Source organism: Tasmannia lanceolata, unplaced genomic scaffold (assembly GCF_043159265.1).
Source record: "Tasmannia lanceolata isolate RefF3 unplaced genomic scaffold, GAP_Taslan_0.1 ptg000018l, whole genome shotgun sequence".
Classification (NCBI taxonomy): domain Eukaryota; kingdom Viridiplantae; phylum Streptophyta; class Magnoliopsida; order Canellales; family Winteraceae; genus Tasmannia; species Tasmannia lanceolata.
In genome coordinates this window covers 10,191,185-10,211,291 of record NW_027518695.1, presented here as the reverse complement: position 1 = coordinate 10,211,291, position 20,107 = coordinate 10,191,185, and the positions used below count along the sequence as shown (strand labels likewise).

The following is a 20,107-nucleotide window of genomic DNA, read 5'->3' as shown; positions in this document are numbered from 1 at the left end:
TTTAACGCTTTAAGATTTCATAAAGAACGAGGGATTTCTCTGTTTTTGAGCCAATTTCCTCCTTATTAAATGCTATTGACTCCTTTGGGGATCGGATTAGGTTTTCTCATTTCATCTGATTCGATGTTCTTTGGGGATCGGAGCTTCTTCGAAAAAGGTTAGATTTCTTATCTTCTGAAAAGCTTGTCTTTTTTTTCTTTTTTTTTTTGTTTGTGGAGTACTGGAGTTTCATTTCTTGTGTTTTCCAAGTGTTTCATGGATCAGAAGGTTTGTGTAGGTCACTTTCATGAATTCTTGATTTTTGAAGTGTTTTGTGATGACTTTTGGATTTAGTTTTGAAGTGTCGAGATCTTTTTCTTGTTTTTACGGCATGAGATTCGATCTAGAAGGTGGAGAATGTCGAAGTCGAACTACCGATTTTAGCATTTTTTTTTCTTATTTTTTCATGGATTTTTTTGGTGTCTTTCTGAATCAGTAATTTTCTTTACTTTCCATTTACTATTATATTTTACTGCAAAAGTAGATGAAATTCTAAAAAGCAAGCTGGAAAATCTTGAAATCCTCCTGCTTAGGGTATTTAGGAATTGAGTTCATTTTTGGTGGAAGAGATAAGGGATTCCATAAGGCCTGTGTCTTCTGGGCTTAGGCTTGCTGGGGTAGCTACATTTGATCCTTAGTATAAACGTTAATTGTCTGGGCAGAGATAGATTAATTAGTCTTATACCTTGACCCCTTTAAGCCTATCTAACTGAAGTTTAATTTCCTGCAATATAATGTATCTCATTGGAATGATTTTGTTAAAAGATGTATGTGGATGCTTATTATGTAGTCTCACTTCTTAACTGCTTGTTAGTAACATTGCTACTCAGCTCCTGCACTAGACTTGTTTTCACATCCCTTATTAGGCGATGGAGTAATGTAGTTTTCAATAGCTTTACCCCTCTGCCTCGGGACACTTCTTATTGTTCACTAATGCGAACAAGCCCTGGGTTTGACAGGTTTGATTGGGGCTGCCCTGGACAGGACTATTTTGCCCATTTCTGTTTCTAGGATAATAAGCTATCAATTGATCCCTACTGACATGAGCTAGAAAATGATCTTTACATATATGGGCTTGAATTGACTGAGTCAGTGTAATGTTTCCTAATTCTTTATAAATTGGTGTTGGGACTTGGAGTCTGGTCATATCGGACTGTCTCCGTTAAGTATTGAGTTGATAATTGTGGTTTTCCATTGTGCTTTATCACTGTTAATGCCTTAACCGATGAATTTAAGTTCTAGTTCTATTCATATTTTTCTTTTACTAAATTTCCTTATATTTCATAAGCAAGCTTTAATTGTGAATGCTGACTTTCCTCATACAATTGTCAGAACCCTGAACTTCTGGTTTGAGGAGTACTTCCACTTCAAATTTTAGTTTTCTGGTAATTTCCGGCCAAACCAATGCATAAGATGAAAAGAAGGCAATCAAAGAAATCTCATTTCTGGTGGTGGGAAACTCATATCAGTCCCCAAAACTCTAAATGGCTCTCAGAAAATCTTGCAGGTGAGAAAGACAATATACAAGCTTTTCTTTTTCCCATGTCTCTCCTTATTTCTCGTTATCTTCCAAAATTGCTGGCCAACTTAGTATTTGGGCAAGTTGACTCTTCTTGTTCATGGTTTAAGTACCATCTAAATTCGTGTTTTCTAAAAGAGCAGAATGACCTAGTGAGGTGCGACCTGATTGTAATACAATGGCGTGCCCATTTTGCGTGTAGGTTAGACCACCTTTACTTGATTTAGAGTTCTGGACAATCGCCTTGGATCTCAAAGGCCCAAAAATCATTGTGATCAGACAGTAGAAGCTATCTGGTCAAGAAAAGTACATAGGTAAGACTGTACATATAATGGTTAAAAATGCATTTGATCAGATAGTCTTGCTTGATCAACATCATTTTTGCACTAAATGGTTCCAAATTGAGTGCTGATTTCACAAGGTTGGTAGTCCAGATGGATCAAAGGTGGGCCTCACTGTTACATTAAAACTCGTGTCCTTAAATCTCAAAAAGACAGTGACTAATTTGATCATTCATCTTGTAAAGCATAGGCTAAGTTCATTGATCTAAAAGGGGTTGAACTCGAATCAAGCTTGTTTAAAGTATAGTCTGACTAATTTAACATTAGTTTTAGAGTAATTATATTTTCACCATCTAATCTTTACAAGGCAGTGATAAAAACCGGGTGATGCTTGATCGAAATTATCAAAACTGTGAAAATTACTACAATGCCTTGTACTGCAGAGATGGACAAGAGTGTCAAACAGATGCGGAAGCTGGTAGAAGAGGCCGGAGACTCATTTGAAAAGAAATCTGAGATGTATTATCAGAAGCGACCAGAACTCATTTCTCTTGTCGAGGATTTCTACCGAGTATACCAGTCGCTTGCTGAACGTTATGACCATGTAACTGGAGAGTTGCGCAAGAGCATCCGTTCAGAACTCCAATCTCAGGACTCTAATGGTGGTGCCTCTGACCTTGGATCGGAGCCACCATCGCCCTCTCCCGAACACAAGCCACCTCAACACGAGCCAAGACTCCGCACAGAAGCCTTTGAGTTCCTCCTTGGCTCCGGTGGCAGCTCTGACCTTTCATGGAAGGGTAGCGATTGGTCATCCTCATCATTGTTGGAATCTGGGTCGGAATCTGATGAAGTTTCATCTAAGTATTGCCTGTCGATCCCAATGGGAAATAGGAATGTGGACGCACTACGTGGAAGGATAATTGAGCTGGAGAATGAGCTGCTGGATGTGAAAGTGAAGCTCCGAGAATCATCCAAGGAAGGGCAGAAATTCGTGGAAAATGGGAGCCATGAAGAGCTTCATGCGAAAATCTCAGCGCTGGAGGAAAAACTGATTGTCGCAAATGAAAACCTAAACATTTCAGCCGAGGAAATTGCAAGGTTGAAGTGCGAACTTGATCAGAAAGAATGTTTGGAGATGATGCAGGACAAAGAGAAAGACTCACAGGAGGCTGAGCTTGAGTTGGAGAAAAAACAAGTGGCAGAGCTGTGCGAACAGATTGCAGTGTTGGAGATTGATGTTTCTGACCGCGAAAATTCCATCAGGGAGCTAAAGGAAGAGATATCAGACATGGTTGAGAGATTTTCACAGGAAAAATCAGGCCTTGAGGTGGAATTTTTGGGTTCTTTGAAGTCACTTCAAGATGAACTTGTACTAGAGAAAAAACGGGCTTTACAGCTGGAAGAACTAAATGTGGGTTTAGAAACTGATGTTTTGGATCGAACTCGCACAATCAAGGAATTGAAAGTAGTGATTTCTGAAGCAGCGGACAGATTTTCGAGAGAGAAATTAGATCTCGAGATGGAACTTTCAGTCCTCTTGGAATCAAATGCAGTGATAGAATCAAAGTTTAATGAGAGAGTGACAATTTTAGAGGACGAGATCAAACAACTTCAGGCCGGAGAATCAGAGATTGAGAGAATAAAGATTGACAGAGCTGAAAGGGAGACCCATTTTGAGCAATTAAATCAGAGTCTTGACAAGCTTACACTGAAGTATGAATTGCTAATGGCAGAGAGAGATGAACTCTTTGCAGATGTGAGTTCAAAGGACGACCGGATTCGGAAGATGGACGAGCACTTACAAAGGCTACAGAGTGAGCATTTGGAGCTGATTGAAGGGTCTGAAACTGTGTGGAAACTGAAGGGGGAGATTCAAGAAAGAGTAAAAGAACTGGAGGAGGAGAAGAGGGAGGTGATAAGGCAGCTGTGTTTCTCCATTGAGCATTACCGTGATGTGTACTACCAGCTCAGGCAGGCTGTTCGAGGCCGACGGTAATGGCATCGTGAAGTCTAAAATTTCTTACTGTTAATTTTGTTAGCCAAATATGTTTTTTTTTTCTTGTGTTTAAAATGTATGTAAAATCAGCTTATCTAGTTCTTTGATTTACATTTCAACTGTTCGGCTGGCTTTTTTGGTTAGGAAAATGAGATCCTAGAATTTATAAAATGAATAGGCAAGAAGTCACCTATTCACAAGAAGTTCGATCCCAGTAGGGGTGCAACCAGGGGCGGAGCCAGGAATTTACACTTGGGGGGCTGGTCTAATTTACACTGGGCTGCATTGGTCATTGGGGGGCCATGGCCCCTTGGTGCAACTTTACTGGGGTGCAACTCGGCCTGGGTTGGATCAGGTTGAGACCAACCCTAACTGAACCCAAGATAGCATTCCCTCAACCCAACCCAAGCCTTGTGGGTTGAGGGTGGTCAACCCTAACCCAACCAGCCATCTAACCTTAAATCTGTCAACCTTAACCCAATCCATCTAACCTGAAATCGGTTTGTGTTGAGTAGGGTTGGGTTCAGGTTCACCTAAGGCTAAACAGAAAAATACAATAACCAAAAGAAAATCAAGATAAAATTAGAGGATGGAGTTAGGGTTTGGGATGGGTTGCCAAGGCCTCAACTTTAACCCAAAATTAAATCGAGTTGGCTTTTCCCAACCCAACCCTAGCTAAAATCGGGTTGAACCTGTCTGGTTGAGCCCCACCCAAGTTGCACTCCAAGATCCCAGCTTACCTACCACCAAAAGAAAAAAACAAAGTGTCTTTTGAAAGTAGAGGGAAATGATATCAGCATAATTCTGTTTTGATAATTGCATAGACCTATCTTGCCCTTTAGGCCCTGTTCGTTTGAGATTGTGGCAACCGATTGTGGGCCCCAAACCAATTATAGGACTGGAAATTGTTTAATTTTGAGTCCTATAATTGGTTCGGGCCTACAATCGGTTGCCACAATCTCAAACGAGTATTTAAAGAGCTCTCAACGTTTGTTACATTACCCAAAAAGCTCTTCCAAACTAATTAAAAAGGAAAAACCAGGTTTGTTTGTACCATTATTAAAGCATGGTTGTGCTGATATCATTTCCCTAAATAAAATAGGGCGATGATTATGTTAAAAAGTGTTAAAGTCTGCCCATAATTCACGGTAAAAGGGGGCCGCATTATCGTCCAATGGGGAAAATCATCTCCCATAAAACACCCTTCGACGCCTGAAAAAGTGTCTTTTGATTCTAGGGGTGCAACTCGGGTCGGGTTGAGGTCAACTCAAACCCAAACCCGACCCGAGCAACCATTTGCTCAACCTGAACCCAACCTGAGTTCCAACCCGACGAGGTTCAACCCGACCCCAGAGATTTTAAGCTTAAAAAATAAAAAAATATATTAAAAATGACGGGTTCACTCGGGTCAGGCTGCCCAAGCCTTCAACCCGAACTCGAACCCAATCCGACTTTTTCCCAGATTGATCTCGTCGGGTTCGTGTTGAGCCCGCCCGAGTTGCACCCCAGTTTTGAATGGTATATCACTCTCTTTTTTCAAATCATAAAATGGTGACCCGACTTTTCATGTCAACGCCCTTCATATTGAGTCACTCTTATTCATTTATTAATTATAAACCAATTTCGAGAGAGAACCACTCTCCTTATAGATATTTTCCATTGTAATTATTGATCCAAACCGTTCATCTGTTGCTATGTACCTGTAAATCATCTCCATATGAAGATCCTAAGCCTCTTATCCGTAGAGGTTTCTATAATGTGGTCCATAGGAGGATTATCTATAGGGATTTGTTAAGGACATTCGCAGAAAGGCATTTTGCGGCTGGCTGTTGCATTTAATGGTGACCACGTCACTCTAACGTAAATCTTCCGTCATCAACCAGTTTAATTCAACGGTGACGTGTGGACATACGTTCGGCATTTCTTCATCGGATTTTGCGGCAGACTCGCGTAATTGCGCTGAAAATGTTTCCGTCTCCAAGTCGTACTTTGTGGGTCCACCATAAAACTACTAATTGCCTGGACGAAAGGATGCCACGTGTCTATTCATCCATTCGTCTTGGACCAGCTGGAACTTGGATTGTCTTCTACGAGCCCGAGTTTCTGAGGGCGATTAGATCCAATTCCTCCGCAATTTATCTAATGTTTCTAGAAGGAAGTGAGAGAATTACATGGATGATCTAAGCAATCAACGGTCTAGAATGCAAGACACGCCTCTGTGATGTTCGAGATCGGCTACTCAGCGATCTCTTTATTTTATATTTTTTTCCACGTTGACTTAGAAAAGGACGGTCCTAGGATTGAGTCAACACGAAACGTCAACGTTTTCTTTTTCTTTCTCTGTTTCAACAACGTTTTCTTTTCCTCTCTCTGTTTAAATATCTGCTGGTCTTTTTTTAGAGCTATTGAATCCGTGTTTGAACGAAGGAAAAGAGAATTCTGTTTGTTAGTTTGATCTTAAAGGTAGCTTTCTCGGTTCAGATTTTTTTTTTCTCTGTTGATTTTAAGCAATTTCTTGAGAATTGTGTTTGTTATTTGATCTGGAACGTAGTAGATGAATTTAGCTTCTTTCAAGGAGGAGAAATTTTATTTTTTTTATTTTGAACTACTTCTTGAGAATTTAGGGAGTCTGATTGTAATTTAATCTGATATGAAGGCTTTTTTTTATTTTAGATTTCATTTGTGAAGGAGAAATTGTGTGTATTTTTTCTTTACACCTGTTGATCATGAGCTAGTTCATGATAATTTAGGGTTTATAAATTACTTTAATTTAATCCTTTTTAATTTTTTATTCTAGGATTTTTCTGCACATATTTTGTTTTCTTTTTCTTTTTTAAATTCTTGAGATTCTTTTATCTTCGTGTAAGTGATGCATTGTTCTTGAAATTTCCTTTTTCTTCCATGTTTTTCTCGGGATTTTGTCTTAGAAATTCAACTGTTTTTGGTTTTCTCCCTTTTGCTAGTAGAAAGGTCCATAAGTCCATTGATGCTTTTATTGTTCAATAGAACTATGCTTTTAATTGGGGAGTGATATTTCCTCCCCCCTCACAGAAATCGTTTACTTTTATGCTTTTGGAGTTAACGGTTGCTTCTCCACCCCTTCATAAAAGTTAACGAAAGCTGTTAAAGGGAGGGAAATATCCATCAGAGAAAAGGGGGGGGGGGGGGTATCACTGCCCTTTTAATTTTATGTTGCTTGGATTTTTCCTGTATGTTTTTGTCCAGGGCATGAAAAGTTACCAGGTCTTTCTTTTTCAACTAAATCGTTTTCCTTTATAGTTGAACTCTTACAAAGTTGTTAATGTGGTAAGCCATGTTCTTCTGGGGGTTTTCTGCATTTTGCATCCCATTTCAGGTTTTCTTGATTTTTTTCTGAACTTTTTTTTTTATATATATATTTCTTGGTATATCCTTTCAGTTTAAGTTGAAAGTTGTAACAAAATCTTAGGGAGGATTACTTCTTGGAGGAACATGGACAGCAAACCCAATAAAGTCCGCTTAGTCCGATGTCCGAAATGCCGACAGCTTCTTACTGAATTTGCCGATATTCCTGTGTACAAGTGTGGTGGATGCAGCGCAGTTCTCCGAGGTAATTTTCTAACCAACAATAGATTTTCTTTTTGTCATTTTGAGTTAGTTTTTTACTGTCTTGTTTTGCACTTCAGCAAAAAAATGTGATGCTGGTGGGGAAAGAAATGCTTCAGAAACACTTGAGAAGAATCCTGTTCAGATAAATGAAACATGGCATAACTCCAAAGATAATGAATCTATCACCTCAAAGAAGGAACCAATTTGTGGCTCTACAAATGAAATTGTTTTGGAAGAGCGAGATAAATCCAGGGATTGTGATAAGAATTCTTTAGACAGTAAAACAAATTCAAATGCAGTTTCTTCTTCGAGCGAGCTTAATCGTATCGGGGAGAAAGTATCGTTAGAAATTGGAGAAAGTAGAGAAGAATCAGATGAGAATGAAGGGAAAGGCTCTAACTTCAGAGAACCAGGACCCTTTGGTCTACCATTTACGGCTCAGAGGCAATCAGACCAGAGCTTTCAATCTAAAACAGATGACTCATCTTTGGATGAACAGGTGGAGAAATCCAAGGATCATGGTCAGCGTGGCTCCAACCAAGTAAGTTTGAGTGATAGAAGGGAAGAAACTACAAAATCGGTCGACGACAGTGTCATTTCAGAGGAGGATATGGCCAACACGATGCTTGGCAGAAAACTTGGAGTTCTGTCAAAATCTCCTACAAATGCTTATTATGGAAATGTAACTTATGATGATGGTCGTGATGATCATGTCCCTAATCGACATCTGCTTCGATCAAAAAGGACTCGGATTAAATCTCAAAGGGTTACAGATTCTACCAATACTAAAGGAAGGCCGCAAAGGAAAACAGTTTTTCCGAATAATGAGATGGGTACCAACTCAGAAGCTCAATGTCAAGGAAGGAAGTTTCCATCCATGCCATTGATTGAGAATTATGGTTTGATCAAAGGTGAACCCTCAGAACCTACCAGATATGGTTTTAAAGCACATGAACAAGGAAGTTTGCCGGACACCGAGGAATTCTATTCAGCACGAACCTTGTTGGATTCAGAAATGGGTAGATCTTCAAGCTTTGTATCAAGGGATTCAAACTACAGGCAAGAAGAGCTTTTACACAACCTGAATTCATATGCATCAGGTAAGCTTGAATACCTCGAACACGAACGGATGGAACTCTTGAGGGAGGTGGAGGAATTGAGAGATAAACTTACTGGAGGAAAAGAAAAGGAAAGGGTTCTTACCTGTAATACTCAACAGGAAAGTCAGAGACCTTATTGCTATAATCGCAATCCTGGACCTGAACCATCATATGTCCAAACAAGAAAAACAAAGGAAAGATTTCCTATCAGAGGTACCCAAATTGAAACCCAATGGCCTTTATGCTATAATCATGACTTTGGGCAGGAAGAATTGCAATGTTGTAACACAAACTATCCTTTGAACACAAACAGGAAGGTTTCCTGTTTCCATTGCTATCCTGAAAACTGGAACTACTCTGCATTGTTACAACCTAACATTTGCTACAACAAAGGGCCATGCAGGGCTTGTCCTGGTATGTGCCACCATTCGTGTACTTCTATTCCACAGCGGCATATGGACTCCACTTTTCCTCCAAATTTTCATAGTTCCCAAATACATGACCGGAGACATATCGAGCGTGAGATGGAGAAGTTTTATTACAAAGAGAAAAGTCAGCCTATAAAGCGCCATTGTTGGCCTTTAGCAGGTGGTGCCCCATTCGTACTATGCTACCGTTGCTGGAAAGTGTTGCAGCTACCTGCAGATTTTCTTCTGTTAAGAAGGTTGCACCATAAGCTGCGGTGTGGTTCCTGTTCTGAGGTACTTGGATTTTCACGTAATGACAGAAATTCACATGGCTTGTTATACTCCTACAGTCCTACCCAAATACCACATCCACCAAGTGTGGCTGATGATAGTACTGACTCTGGGAATTTAGTATTTGCAAAATAAGCTATTCAACAGAGGGTGAGAGGCTACACTCTTAGCCCTTCCATTTCGTGTCCATCAACATGATGCAACTGGTAAAAAAATGCTCCAAGTATTCCTCCAGGAAGAGCGCCCGAATCTCTCTTCACACCCTCAACACCTCTCATAGACTTGTGGGGTATTCTACACTCAATGAAATGATAAACATGTCCAATGGTAGATCAAAAGCTCCGAAAGTAGAGATCTCCGAATTTTGGAAAATTCTTATAGCATTTCCCAAGAGAATCGATAGATGAAGGAATTGACAGGAAATGGAACGACTCCCACACTGTAAAGATTTGAAAACCAGCACTTCTCTAGATTGTAAACAAATACATGAAGAAGATGAGTTACCAAATGGATCCAGGAATATGAGTGTCATCTATGGCACTAAAGAGAATTGAATCATGAGTTAGAGAGTGAAACCACAAGTTTAAGTGAATGGGTGAGTTATACCAGATCAGTTGGCTAAGAAAGCAGAGGAACAAGCAGGTCCCATCCAAGGTGGTAACTATTGTTAAAGTTCACTGTGCATTCTCTCCATCTCCATGTATTGGTATGAGTTATATTTGCTATTCCATGCAACTTATTTTCCATTGGATTTCATATAAAGAGTTAGCTGCTTGTTCTGAAATTGAGAAACTGGGCTTCCTTGGCTTGTGTGTAGATGTTAGGGCACCGTCTGTGCCTTCCTTTTAGTTTGTGTAAATGATATCTAATTGTCTGGGATGATGATTTGATCTTCATCCATCAATATATATTTTCCAAAGCAATAGTCTAAGATGGATTTTTGGCATCTACAATAATGTCTGGGAATTGTGCAAAGGGCCTTCTATGTATGCTTTTCTTACATGATATGCCACAAGTATTTGATTAGTTTTTTGTGTCAATGCCTTCTCACTCTTGCCCTTCCACCCCTTTGATGTTTTTTTTGGCTACTATTGAATGGGCTGAACCTTTACTGGACTATTATAAGTTTATTTGCTTCTCCCGAGCTCCCATGTAGAGAGGTACAAAGGTTTTGCTTAGATTGTCTCTGATCACTATTTCACGAGTCAGAAAAAACACAACTACATTCCTATTTCATTCAAGAAAAGTTCATTTAGGGACCACCAGTTTCTAACCATCATGTGCTTATTTGCTCATACGATCGATGAGATCTAGGATAGAGTGGAGGGCTTAACATGTCAGGAGATCGGCCAACAGTGAAGTGGATAGGTTAGCTCTTTTCCTTGATGTTGTAACCTTATAGTAGAGGTTTTTCTCTTTCTTTTCCTGTGAGTATCTGTTTGTCTATGTTGCTATCATGTATAAGGGGTGTTACCTTTCCCTTATCTGTGATGGTTGTTGCTTGTTAGTATTTCCTTGTAATTTTAAATTCTTTTGTTATTCCTTGTTCTTGTAGCTAATCCAATAAAGTGAAGATAGAATTTCACCATACAACCTTAACAGGACGGGGTTGAACCAAGTTGTAAAATTGGACTATAAATCATAATTTTATTCAGGTTGTTTGAAAATTAATATAATTTAAATTCTACTTAAAAAATATTAAGGGTTATAAGAAATCTACCATATCCTGATACTGCAAATCAATGTTCACTCAACCTATACTATAAAGGGATTTGCTAGGGACCATCACAGAAGGCATTTCGCCAACCGACTGTTGCATGAGAGAGCAGCCACCTCATAAATAAGACAACAACTGTTGAAAAGTGAGCCTATGTGGCTGCTCTCTCATGCAACAGTCGGCCCGCGACATGCCTTCGGTCCATAGCAAATTCCATACTATAAAGCAACACGATTGAAGTCATTAAATTACTTATAATCACATCTTTTTCTTTTGAGCCAAACATTTAATGAGGACCCAACAAATTTCAACATTCTCCACAATAAAGGGCTGAGCAAAGTGTTTACAGGATTGTGGATTTATTAAGAATCACAGGCGATTAGTCCTTTAATCAAAGGCAGACTAAAGGCTCTCAATTATCTTCTAGATTAACCAAGTTGTTTGATTTCTTTATTCTTTATGACCATATACTTGATAGGCATTAGGGATATATAACTTCCTAAATATTACACAGATGGATTCTGATATTATTTTAAATGATTTTTGTAATTTTCACTCCCCACTTCTTGGGTTTTTGCTGATCATCATTTAATTGTCATCGGGATTTTAAATTTACTCATACATTGAGGAAAACATCTCAAAACATGTGTAAAACTCTCAAGGTATGTGAAAATTCAACATCCCAATAGCAATTAAATGATGCTTAACGGGTGCCCGGATATCAAAATTTTGTCTAATTCTACTTACCAAACATATTTCTCCTGGTTCTTTTTATTTTAAAATCAGTAAAAACAGAAAAACAAATAGCATTGATTGCATAATGCTTGAGGAAAACATAATTTTAGGCAATTGTTCTTTCCTTCTTTCAATCAGGCAAATGTGTACATAATCTAATTTTCTTTCCTTCTTCTCAAAAGATCACACCAATCAGCCGATCCTAACCATCTGATTAGACAACTTTGGTGAACTCAAAATTCAGAGAAGTGGAAAATAGTCCTCTAGATTAGTACTCGAGATTGATGTAGTTTTGGAGCCATGGCAAATCCAGCCCATCTGAAGATAGATCCGTCTCCTCATAATCTGATTATGTGAACATTACATCAAATTGAATTCCAGGAGAACACTCTCTCTGCCTCCAGGGTCTTTCAGTATTGAAGGACTGAGATTCCGCATTGGAGAAGCCATTGTTTCGCTCCTTTAAAGATTGTATGTAAAACGACTGAAAAACTTACGAATCAGAATCGGATTCTGAACCAGAATGGAACTCAGGAGGCCTAATTCTGTTAGTATTTGCTTCGAGCGGCGGAAGCCCATCATCGTCGCTTGAATTTCCTTCCTCTTCCAATTGCAGCTTTGGTCTTTGTGAGCAGCTGTTTGAATCATCAGCAATGATTGTTTTGAAGATTTCTGGCCTGCATTGAACAATCAAGAACAACCATATGGAAAAAAAAAAAAAGTAGTTAATAAAGAGTCAGATAGAGCTGATTCTTTCTGATTATACAAGCCTTTTAACTTAAAATTAATTGAAAGTAGAGAGGATATCTGACTATACAAGCCTTTAACATAAAATCAATTGAATTGAATTCAGAGGTGTAGAAGTGAATTTGAAGTTTTGAAACAAAAGCTGCCTTGAAAGTAGAGAGGATATATTATCTGATTATACAAGCCTTTAACTTAAAATCAATTGAGCTTAGAAGAAGGTTCAAACTCCAAAAATTGATTCAGGGCTCGATAAAAACCCTTCAACTTAAATTCAAATGAATCTGGAGGAAGGCTCGCACTTCAGAGCTCAATAAGAGCCGTTTTAACTTAAATTCAAATGAATCTAGAGGAAGATTCAAACTCCAAATATTGATTCAGAGCTCAATAATAGCCCTTTTAACTTAAAATCAAATGAATCTAGAGAAAGTTCAAACACTAAAAATTGATTCAGAGCTTAATAAGAGCCAAGTCCAATTTGAATAGGAAACTGATAGTAGTAAGATCTGAATCTTTTAAAGCTAGAAAAGGGGTGAAGGATGACATAGTCAGCTACTCAGCTATTTCTGCTCTCTGTTCACCGAGGGCACCTGCCGTCCGTGGTGCCATCTGTGGATCTATGAAGACTATCCCCTGCCCTCAGGAAGCAAAAAAATATGCTTGATACTCCTTTTTTCAAGTAGCATGTGGGTAAAGCTGAATTTAACATGAATAAGGATAAATCCAGTTGCTCAGATGGATTCTCCCTCACCTTTTTCCAAGAATTTCCGGAGATTGACAAGGGTGATATCATGAAGGCAGAGGAGCTCTTATCCAACAGCCAGACGGGCAAGGCATTCGATACATCCTTCTTAGCCCTCATACCAAAGAGTTAGAAATACGTTGAATATCAAGAAACTTGGGCCAATAAATCTTGTAGGGAGCATCTACAAATAATTTCCAAAGCTGTTTCTTAAAAGAATGTTCACTTCTAACGAGGCAATTAACTATACTAAATCTTCAGGAACTAGTGGAATGGTCCTCAAGATTTTTTATTTTTTTTGAATGGTAGAATGGTCCTCAAGATTGATCTTGAAAAAGTCCACACCAGCCTCAATTGGTCCCTCCCTCTCATTGGACTAGAAAAATGGGTTTTGGTTTAAAAAGAAAAAACGGATCCATCGGCCTATATCCTAAGCCCATGTATCTGTTCTCATAAATGGAGGGCATTGCGGGCAATTTTTATCCCTGTAGAGTCCTTACACAGACAGTGTAATCCCTTTTCTGCTTGCCAGTTTAGCAGTTGAATCAATTGGGTACATTCTCATAAAGGCTATTGAGCAAGGAGGCCTCCTTCAAGGCATCAAGGTGGCCCTCTTCCATTACCACCTCCGATGTGTGAATGATATCAGTATAATTTAGCGTTCAATCAATAAGTAGACATGAAGAAAGAAGAGATGTGGGAATCACGAGAGAAGAGATTAACTCATCTCTCTCCTATAATAAAATATATATAATATATATTTACAATATAAAGGATGTGACTAAAATGGGATTTGCTAGCGTCCATCACAGAAGGCATTTCATGGATGGCCTGTTGCATGTGAGAGCAGCCACATAGGCTCACTTTTCAGCAGATTTTGTCTTCATTCACGAGGTGGCTGCTCTCACATGCAACAAGCCATCCACGAAATGCCTTCTGCGATGGACGTTAGCAAATCCCGACTAAAATATGCCTATGCGGTAGAATGCATTCCAACACTCACCCTCAAGCTTAAGCATGTCATAAAATCCCACCTTGGAACAAATAAAAACACGAAATAGTTAACAAATCAACTAGTTGATCTTCAAACTTCACCAAGAGAGAAATACATCTCCACTCATTACTTGCACTCATACAAAATGACAATCCACTTCAATATGCTTGGTACGTTCATGAAACACTAGATTGGAAGTAATGTGCACAGGTCTGATTGTCATATAACAACTGCATAAGTAGCTTTCACTAGAAATCCCACCTCTTGTAACAAATGCTTCAACCAAATCAACTCAAATGAAGTGTGAGACAATAGCTCAATACTCAGCTACAGTACTAGACCGTGGAACAACACTTTGCTTCTTACTTTTTTAGGTCACCAAATTACCACCTAAAAAAGTTCAATAACCAATAGTGGACCTTTGATCAAAAGAAGATCCAGTCCAATCGGCATTTGTTGACCGAGTAGTAGGTGTGCCCATTAGGTCTATACAACATACTATGTTCAAGGGCTCCCTTGAGAAACCATAAAACCCGTATCGCAGTTTCCAAATGAGGAGCTCTAGGAGACTCCATAAACTTACTCACCTTGCACACTGCAAAATAAATATTTGGTCTGGTAATGGTCAAGTAGTTCCACTTGCCAGCTAATCATCAATATCCACTCGGATCTTCAAGTAAGTCCTAGATCGTCAATGAGCTTAGTGATCGGATCCATTGGAGTCTCAACTGGCCTTGACCCCAATAGTCATGCCGCCTCTAGCAAACTCAAAACATATTTCCATTGAGATAAATTTATTCCATTGTCAAATCAGGCAACTTCAATACTAAGAAAATATCGAAGCTTTCCCAAGGCTTTGGGGTTGGAGTCTCAACTAGCCTTGACCCCAATAGTCAGGCCGCCGCTAGGAAGCTCAACACATATTTCCATTGAGATAAATTTATTCCAGTGTCAAATGAGGCAACTTTAATACAAAGAAATTATCGAAGCTTTCTCAAGGCTTTGGGGTAAAACATGTGTTGAAGGAATGACTTCAAATATCCAATACTTTAAGCATCACTGCCCGTGATGATCATGTCTTCCACATATACCCCACTAAAATAATCCTTCCAAACTTTGAGACAAAAAAAGAAGAAGAAGAAAGTGGTAAATCTTCAAGACAATGTTGTTGAGTATATTGATTGGAGGGGATCTCAAGCATTTATCACTCCCATCAAAAGGGAAATTACATCCCTTTATGCTTCTAAAAAATTCATCAAGACATCAGGAAGACTGAAATACTCGCATTCCTAAAGTGAGCCTCAAGACGAGATTGATTGTAGAAAAGAAAGAAAGGTAATATAGTGATCCTGGTTGTAAAAAAGAGAACACACCATTCAGGAGATTTCTGAAGTACACGAACTTGTGCATGAAAGAGCACCTGTGAAACCATGCATGCCACCTTGCTACCCGATTCAAGGGCCTTCTCCCTCCCGCTTTCATCTACCACTACAAAGCTTCCTGCATAAAGTTAATGAAACAAACATTAGCATGTACAATTCATTGAGGGTACTAGCATAAATTGCATTTAAATATAATAAATGTTGATAGCACACTAATGAGTAGACTTTGTAATCATTCAGGTAAAACCATGTCAACATTCAGTAATAAGAAATCCTTGTGTGAAGAGTTAAACATGTTTTAAAGATCAGGCATTAAAATGATAAAATTAGGGCATATTCAGAGGGCACGCACCATGTTTGATCCAAAGGCTCTTTTGAAATTTGGCTGGAAATAGTGCCAGTGATTTACCGCCTCCAGCATCCATTACCTTAGAAGATATAGATGAAACAAAAAAAGAATATCATTAATGAAAAAGTAGTCAAATGTAAATAACAAGACCCATAAAAGACAGAATCTAGAAGAAGGTAAGAGGCCAAGATATCAACAAGTAGAGGCATTAAAAGTACATAGGTCAATAACATAAGTACCAATATCTTGATTCTTCTTATAAGGAAAAAAATATAGCCCACAGCGAGAAATGATCTAAGAATTCAGTCATGAAAGCTTAAATTGATCAAGTCAGGGTTGAGCTAAAGAGAAACTCGACCTGGTACTCAAAAAGCTCAAGAGATCAACTGCCCAAAAAACTGGAAAAGCCACACAGCAGCATAAAATTGTTAAAACTTAAAAAGACAATTTAGAGCTCCACCAAGTTTCGAGCCAACATGAAATTGACTAAAAAAAGTTCTTGTCTGGATCAAGTTTCGAGTTTTCAAAATTGTTCTCAAGCTATTACTCAGTAAAAAATGAGCTAATCACTTTACATAATTACTAACCTAAACAATATCATTATGTGTTCTTATCTGGATCAAGTTTCAAGTTTTCAAAATTTATCTCAAGCTATTACTCAGTAAAAAATGAACTAATTGCTTCACCTTGATTACAAACCTAAAAGATACCATTCTGTATCTATCAGCATCTGAGCAGATCACATGATGTAAATAAGATCCACCATTCTGCAAATAGATCATATTAGAATTCAAATATTTTATGGGGAGGATCATGCAAGTTGGAAACACATAATCGGAGCCAATTTGAGCGAACAGGCTTGATTAGATCCTCCCCAGCCTCGATAAAATGGATATCGATGTATTGGTGGTTACACTAAATACCGGAGAGTGTGTGACTTACGGTTTTTTTTTTTTTGTTTTTTTTTTTTAAAAAAAGTGACTTATTTCTTTTTTAGGTGTCTTAGCATATGTTAGTTTTCCAGGGTACCCACATCCAGTATTTTGTGTCAATGTCTGACACTGACACAAATGTTCAGGTCTAAATTACATAGGATATAGTCTCATAAAAATCGCCAGAAAAATGAAACCTGATTAGGCTGTTTACCACAAAATAGTTTAGCCTTCAGCCTTCCAACATCACAGTCCTTCTCCTAATTAATGGAGCAAATGAGTTTTCTCTCTTTCATCTTTGCATCATATTTAATCACTAAAGGCATGACCTCATGCAACTTAGGCTCCCATTATCCCCTCCTTCCATGACAGAAAGAGGCAGAGCCTCTATTTATTCTCACTGTTTCCTGACATATGAATCCATTCATTTAAGATAACCACAAATAAAATCACAAAAAACTATTGTGTTTCAGTAGAATCAGATAATCATGTGATCAGGTCAGACAGTTGGACTTTTGACTTTTGAGCAATGCTCAAAAAAAAAAAAAAAGGCTTCAATTGTCTTTGGCCTCCCAATATGTGGTCCCTAGTGTTCGCTAAATATAATTGACTAACGTGGTCATCCAGCATTTGAAATTGCAATCATGTGAATCTTGTCTTTGGTCTTGTTAAAATACCCAGTTCAAACTTGCAGTCATTTCTTTTCTACTATTACATTTTAGGTGTTAGCATTATGGCACATTGATTAAGAGAAAACAACTAAAAAAGGAGTCAAGCATCCGTTGCGAATTGGGCTAATTTCATGGGCCTGACCACAACTAATTGGATACAATTTACCATGTAATCAGGCCGGCCGGGATTAGGGCCCATTCATTTCCTTACCAAGTAATAATTGGGTCCAGCCAATTGAAATCCTTAATTGAAAATAGTGTTAAAAGTATAAAAGATTAAATAACGCCTTCTCAAACAGCTTAAGCTTTTGGAGTAACTGGTAGTTTCACAAATAGATGTCCTGAAAATTGAAATATAGTACGATCACAATGTATATAGGAATGCCATTGCTCGAATAAATATGCTGTTATACAATTACTAAGCTTGAGCCAATCCATCATTTGGTAAAACCAATTAATGATTTGGAACTTAACTAATCGAATTGGGCTATAAAACCAATTAATGATTTGGAAACTAATGCCCGCAAGACAAATAAAAAACAATGTGAAAAAATCCAAAACATATAAATTGAAAAAGAACCCATCACGACAATTCTATTTTTTTTTAAATTACATCACCAATAGAGTATCTGGAAATTAAGGAAAAGTATGAGGGCTGGTGCAAAAAAAAAAACAAAGAAAGAAAAAACCCACCTCAATGAGATTGGAGCCTCGAAGTGAAAGGACTTGCATGATGCTTTGGCCTTCTTGGAGAGTGAGCCCATCTTCGTTTGCTGCTCTCTTTAGATTCTTCCGACCTCCTTTATTGCCGTTCATGTCTGCAATACAAAACCCACTAAACAGGGAAACCCTAGAACTGAAGACGAAGACACAAACAAAGGTTTTTGTAGCGGTACGTAATTTGATGGGTTTTTTTGCAAAAGAAGTCTTCTACTTTGCTTTATTTGCAAAAACAGTCTCCTAGTTTGGCAATTTGCAAAGAGAGTCATCACATTTGAGTTAATTTTGCAAATCAAGTCATGCCATCAATTTGTGACCACAACACTAGGGCTGCAAACGAGCCGAGCCGAGCTTTGGGTGTTCGTGCTCTGCTCTCTTAGTTTGAGCATCGGCTTGTGTTCGGTTCGTGTTTGTGACGAGCTTTATACTATGGGCTCGTGTTCGGCTCGCCAAAATTCAACAAAGCTAGAGCCCGGCTCGGCTCATGTAGTAAACGAACAAAAACCCAAATCAACATTATTCTCCCGATTCTAAACAATTTATTCAAGAAAAAAAACATGCCCATATCAATTTTTGTTGAAATCATGCCCAAATCAGCAAGCTACGTTTGTGCCATGGTAGAAATTATCATGAAAACCCTCTCCCTTTCAATCAGATTCCCAAAAAAAGCATACCCAAATCATTTATTCATGAAAATCAGAAACCCTAAACATAGATATTTGAAAGAAATCAGAAACCCAAGATTTTTAAATCTCAAAAAAATAAACCCTAAACCCTAGATCGTTGAAACCCTTGAAAAGAAACCCTTAAATAGCTATAAAACAAGGATAAAAAACCCTCAAGCCTAGCTTTTTTTGGTAGATTTAGGGTTTCACCAAAAAAATAGGAAATACAGAGTCCTTTGAATCGTTGAATGGAAGCTGATTGAAGGGAGAGAGAGCACTGGCGAAAGAGCTTGAGGGTATATGGCTTCTTTTTTGAAACCCTCGGTTTTTTAGACGGAAGGAACAACCTTATGAAATAAAAAAGCTTCTGGTTCGTTTGCACGAGGAGCACTACGAAAACCCTTATATTTTGCTCCCTTGCGTCACAAGGAACATGAAGAAAACCCATATTTTTGCCTTGCGTTAACGTATCGTGGTCCACACCCAATCAGCCAATGAGAAAAGCGACTTTTTTAACTCGAGCGCATATAGTGTAGTGTAGGTGCGCTCAAGCTTGTATATATAATCCGAGCTTTAAAGCTCGAACCGAGCCTAAAATGTTCTCGAGCTTGTCCAAGTCGAACTATACAAAGTTCAAGTTCGGCTCGTTTATTCGACGAGCCTAATTTTTGGGTTCGGATTCAGCTCGTTTAGTAAACGAATGAGCTCGAGCCGAGCTTTTAATGAGCCGAATCCAAACATGTTTGTGATCTGGCTCGATTCATTTGCAGCCCTACAACAACACCGACCCGTATATTGTTTTAACTCGTAAAATTACCAAAATACCCTTGATGCTCATTAATAAGGAATTTATAGGGTGAGGGTCGTGCATGCAATTGCAGCCCAAAAATACGGTTAGGCCCACATTGTTTGGGTGATCTAAACCATTCATTTGTTGGGTCTTGGCATAGATAGGCTGTGACCCGAAAATCTTCTCCATAGGATCATTTATCCCTCCGATTTGTTGAGGTTTAAAATGGACGGCACGGTATAGAAACCTCCACAGATTGGAGGGTTAGGATCATCCTATCGTAAATATTTTTCATTTACGTCGGGACTAAACAAATGAATAGTTTAGATCACCCAAACAATGCACGGCCTTCCCATTCCAGTGGCTAGAAAATATTGCCGTTTTCTGCGTAAGAGGTGCAAATTTGGAGAAATTTTAAAATATAATTTTAGTCCTGATAGAA

At 38.5% G+C, this 20,107-nt stretch overlaps 2 protein-coding genes across 2 annotated transcripts; one reads left to right on the top strand and one right to left on the bottom strand.

Annotated features, from left to right (window-relative positions):
• On the top strand, positions 1 to 10,130 carry LOC143850041 (uncharacterized). The gene is made up of 6 exons (XM_077359367.1): positions 1 to 157; positions 1,372 to 1,546; positions 2,283 to 3,835; positions 7,118 to 7,193; positions 7,287 to 7,427; positions 7,504 to 10,130. Exons 2-6 carry the CDS (start codon positions 1,444 to 1,446, stop codon positions 9,357 to 9,359), a joined length of 3,729 nt encoding a protein of 1,242 aa, XP_077215482.1. The 5' UTR covers positions 1 to 157; positions 1,372 to 1,443; the 3' UTR covers positions 9,360 to 10,130.
• Positions 10,131 to 11,729: 1,599 nt separating this feature from the next.
• On the bottom strand, positions 11,730 to 19,304 carry LOC143850843 (Nucleic acid-binding, OB-fold-like protein). Its single transcript, XM_077360112.1, has 5 exons — positions 19,105 to 19,304; positions 18,184 to 18,311; positions 15,891 to 15,966; positions 15,530 to 15,656; positions 11,730 to 12,353 (listed from the first exon to the last, which is right to left on the bottom strand). Exons 2-5 carry the CDS (start codon positions 18,304 to 18,306, stop codon positions 12,170 to 12,172), a joined length of 510 nt encoding a protein of 169 aa, XP_077216227.1. The 5' UTR covers positions 18,307 to 18,311; positions 19,105 to 19,304; the 3' UTR covers positions 11,730 to 12,169.
• Between the last annotated feature and the right edge of the window lie 803 nt (positions 19,305 to 20,107).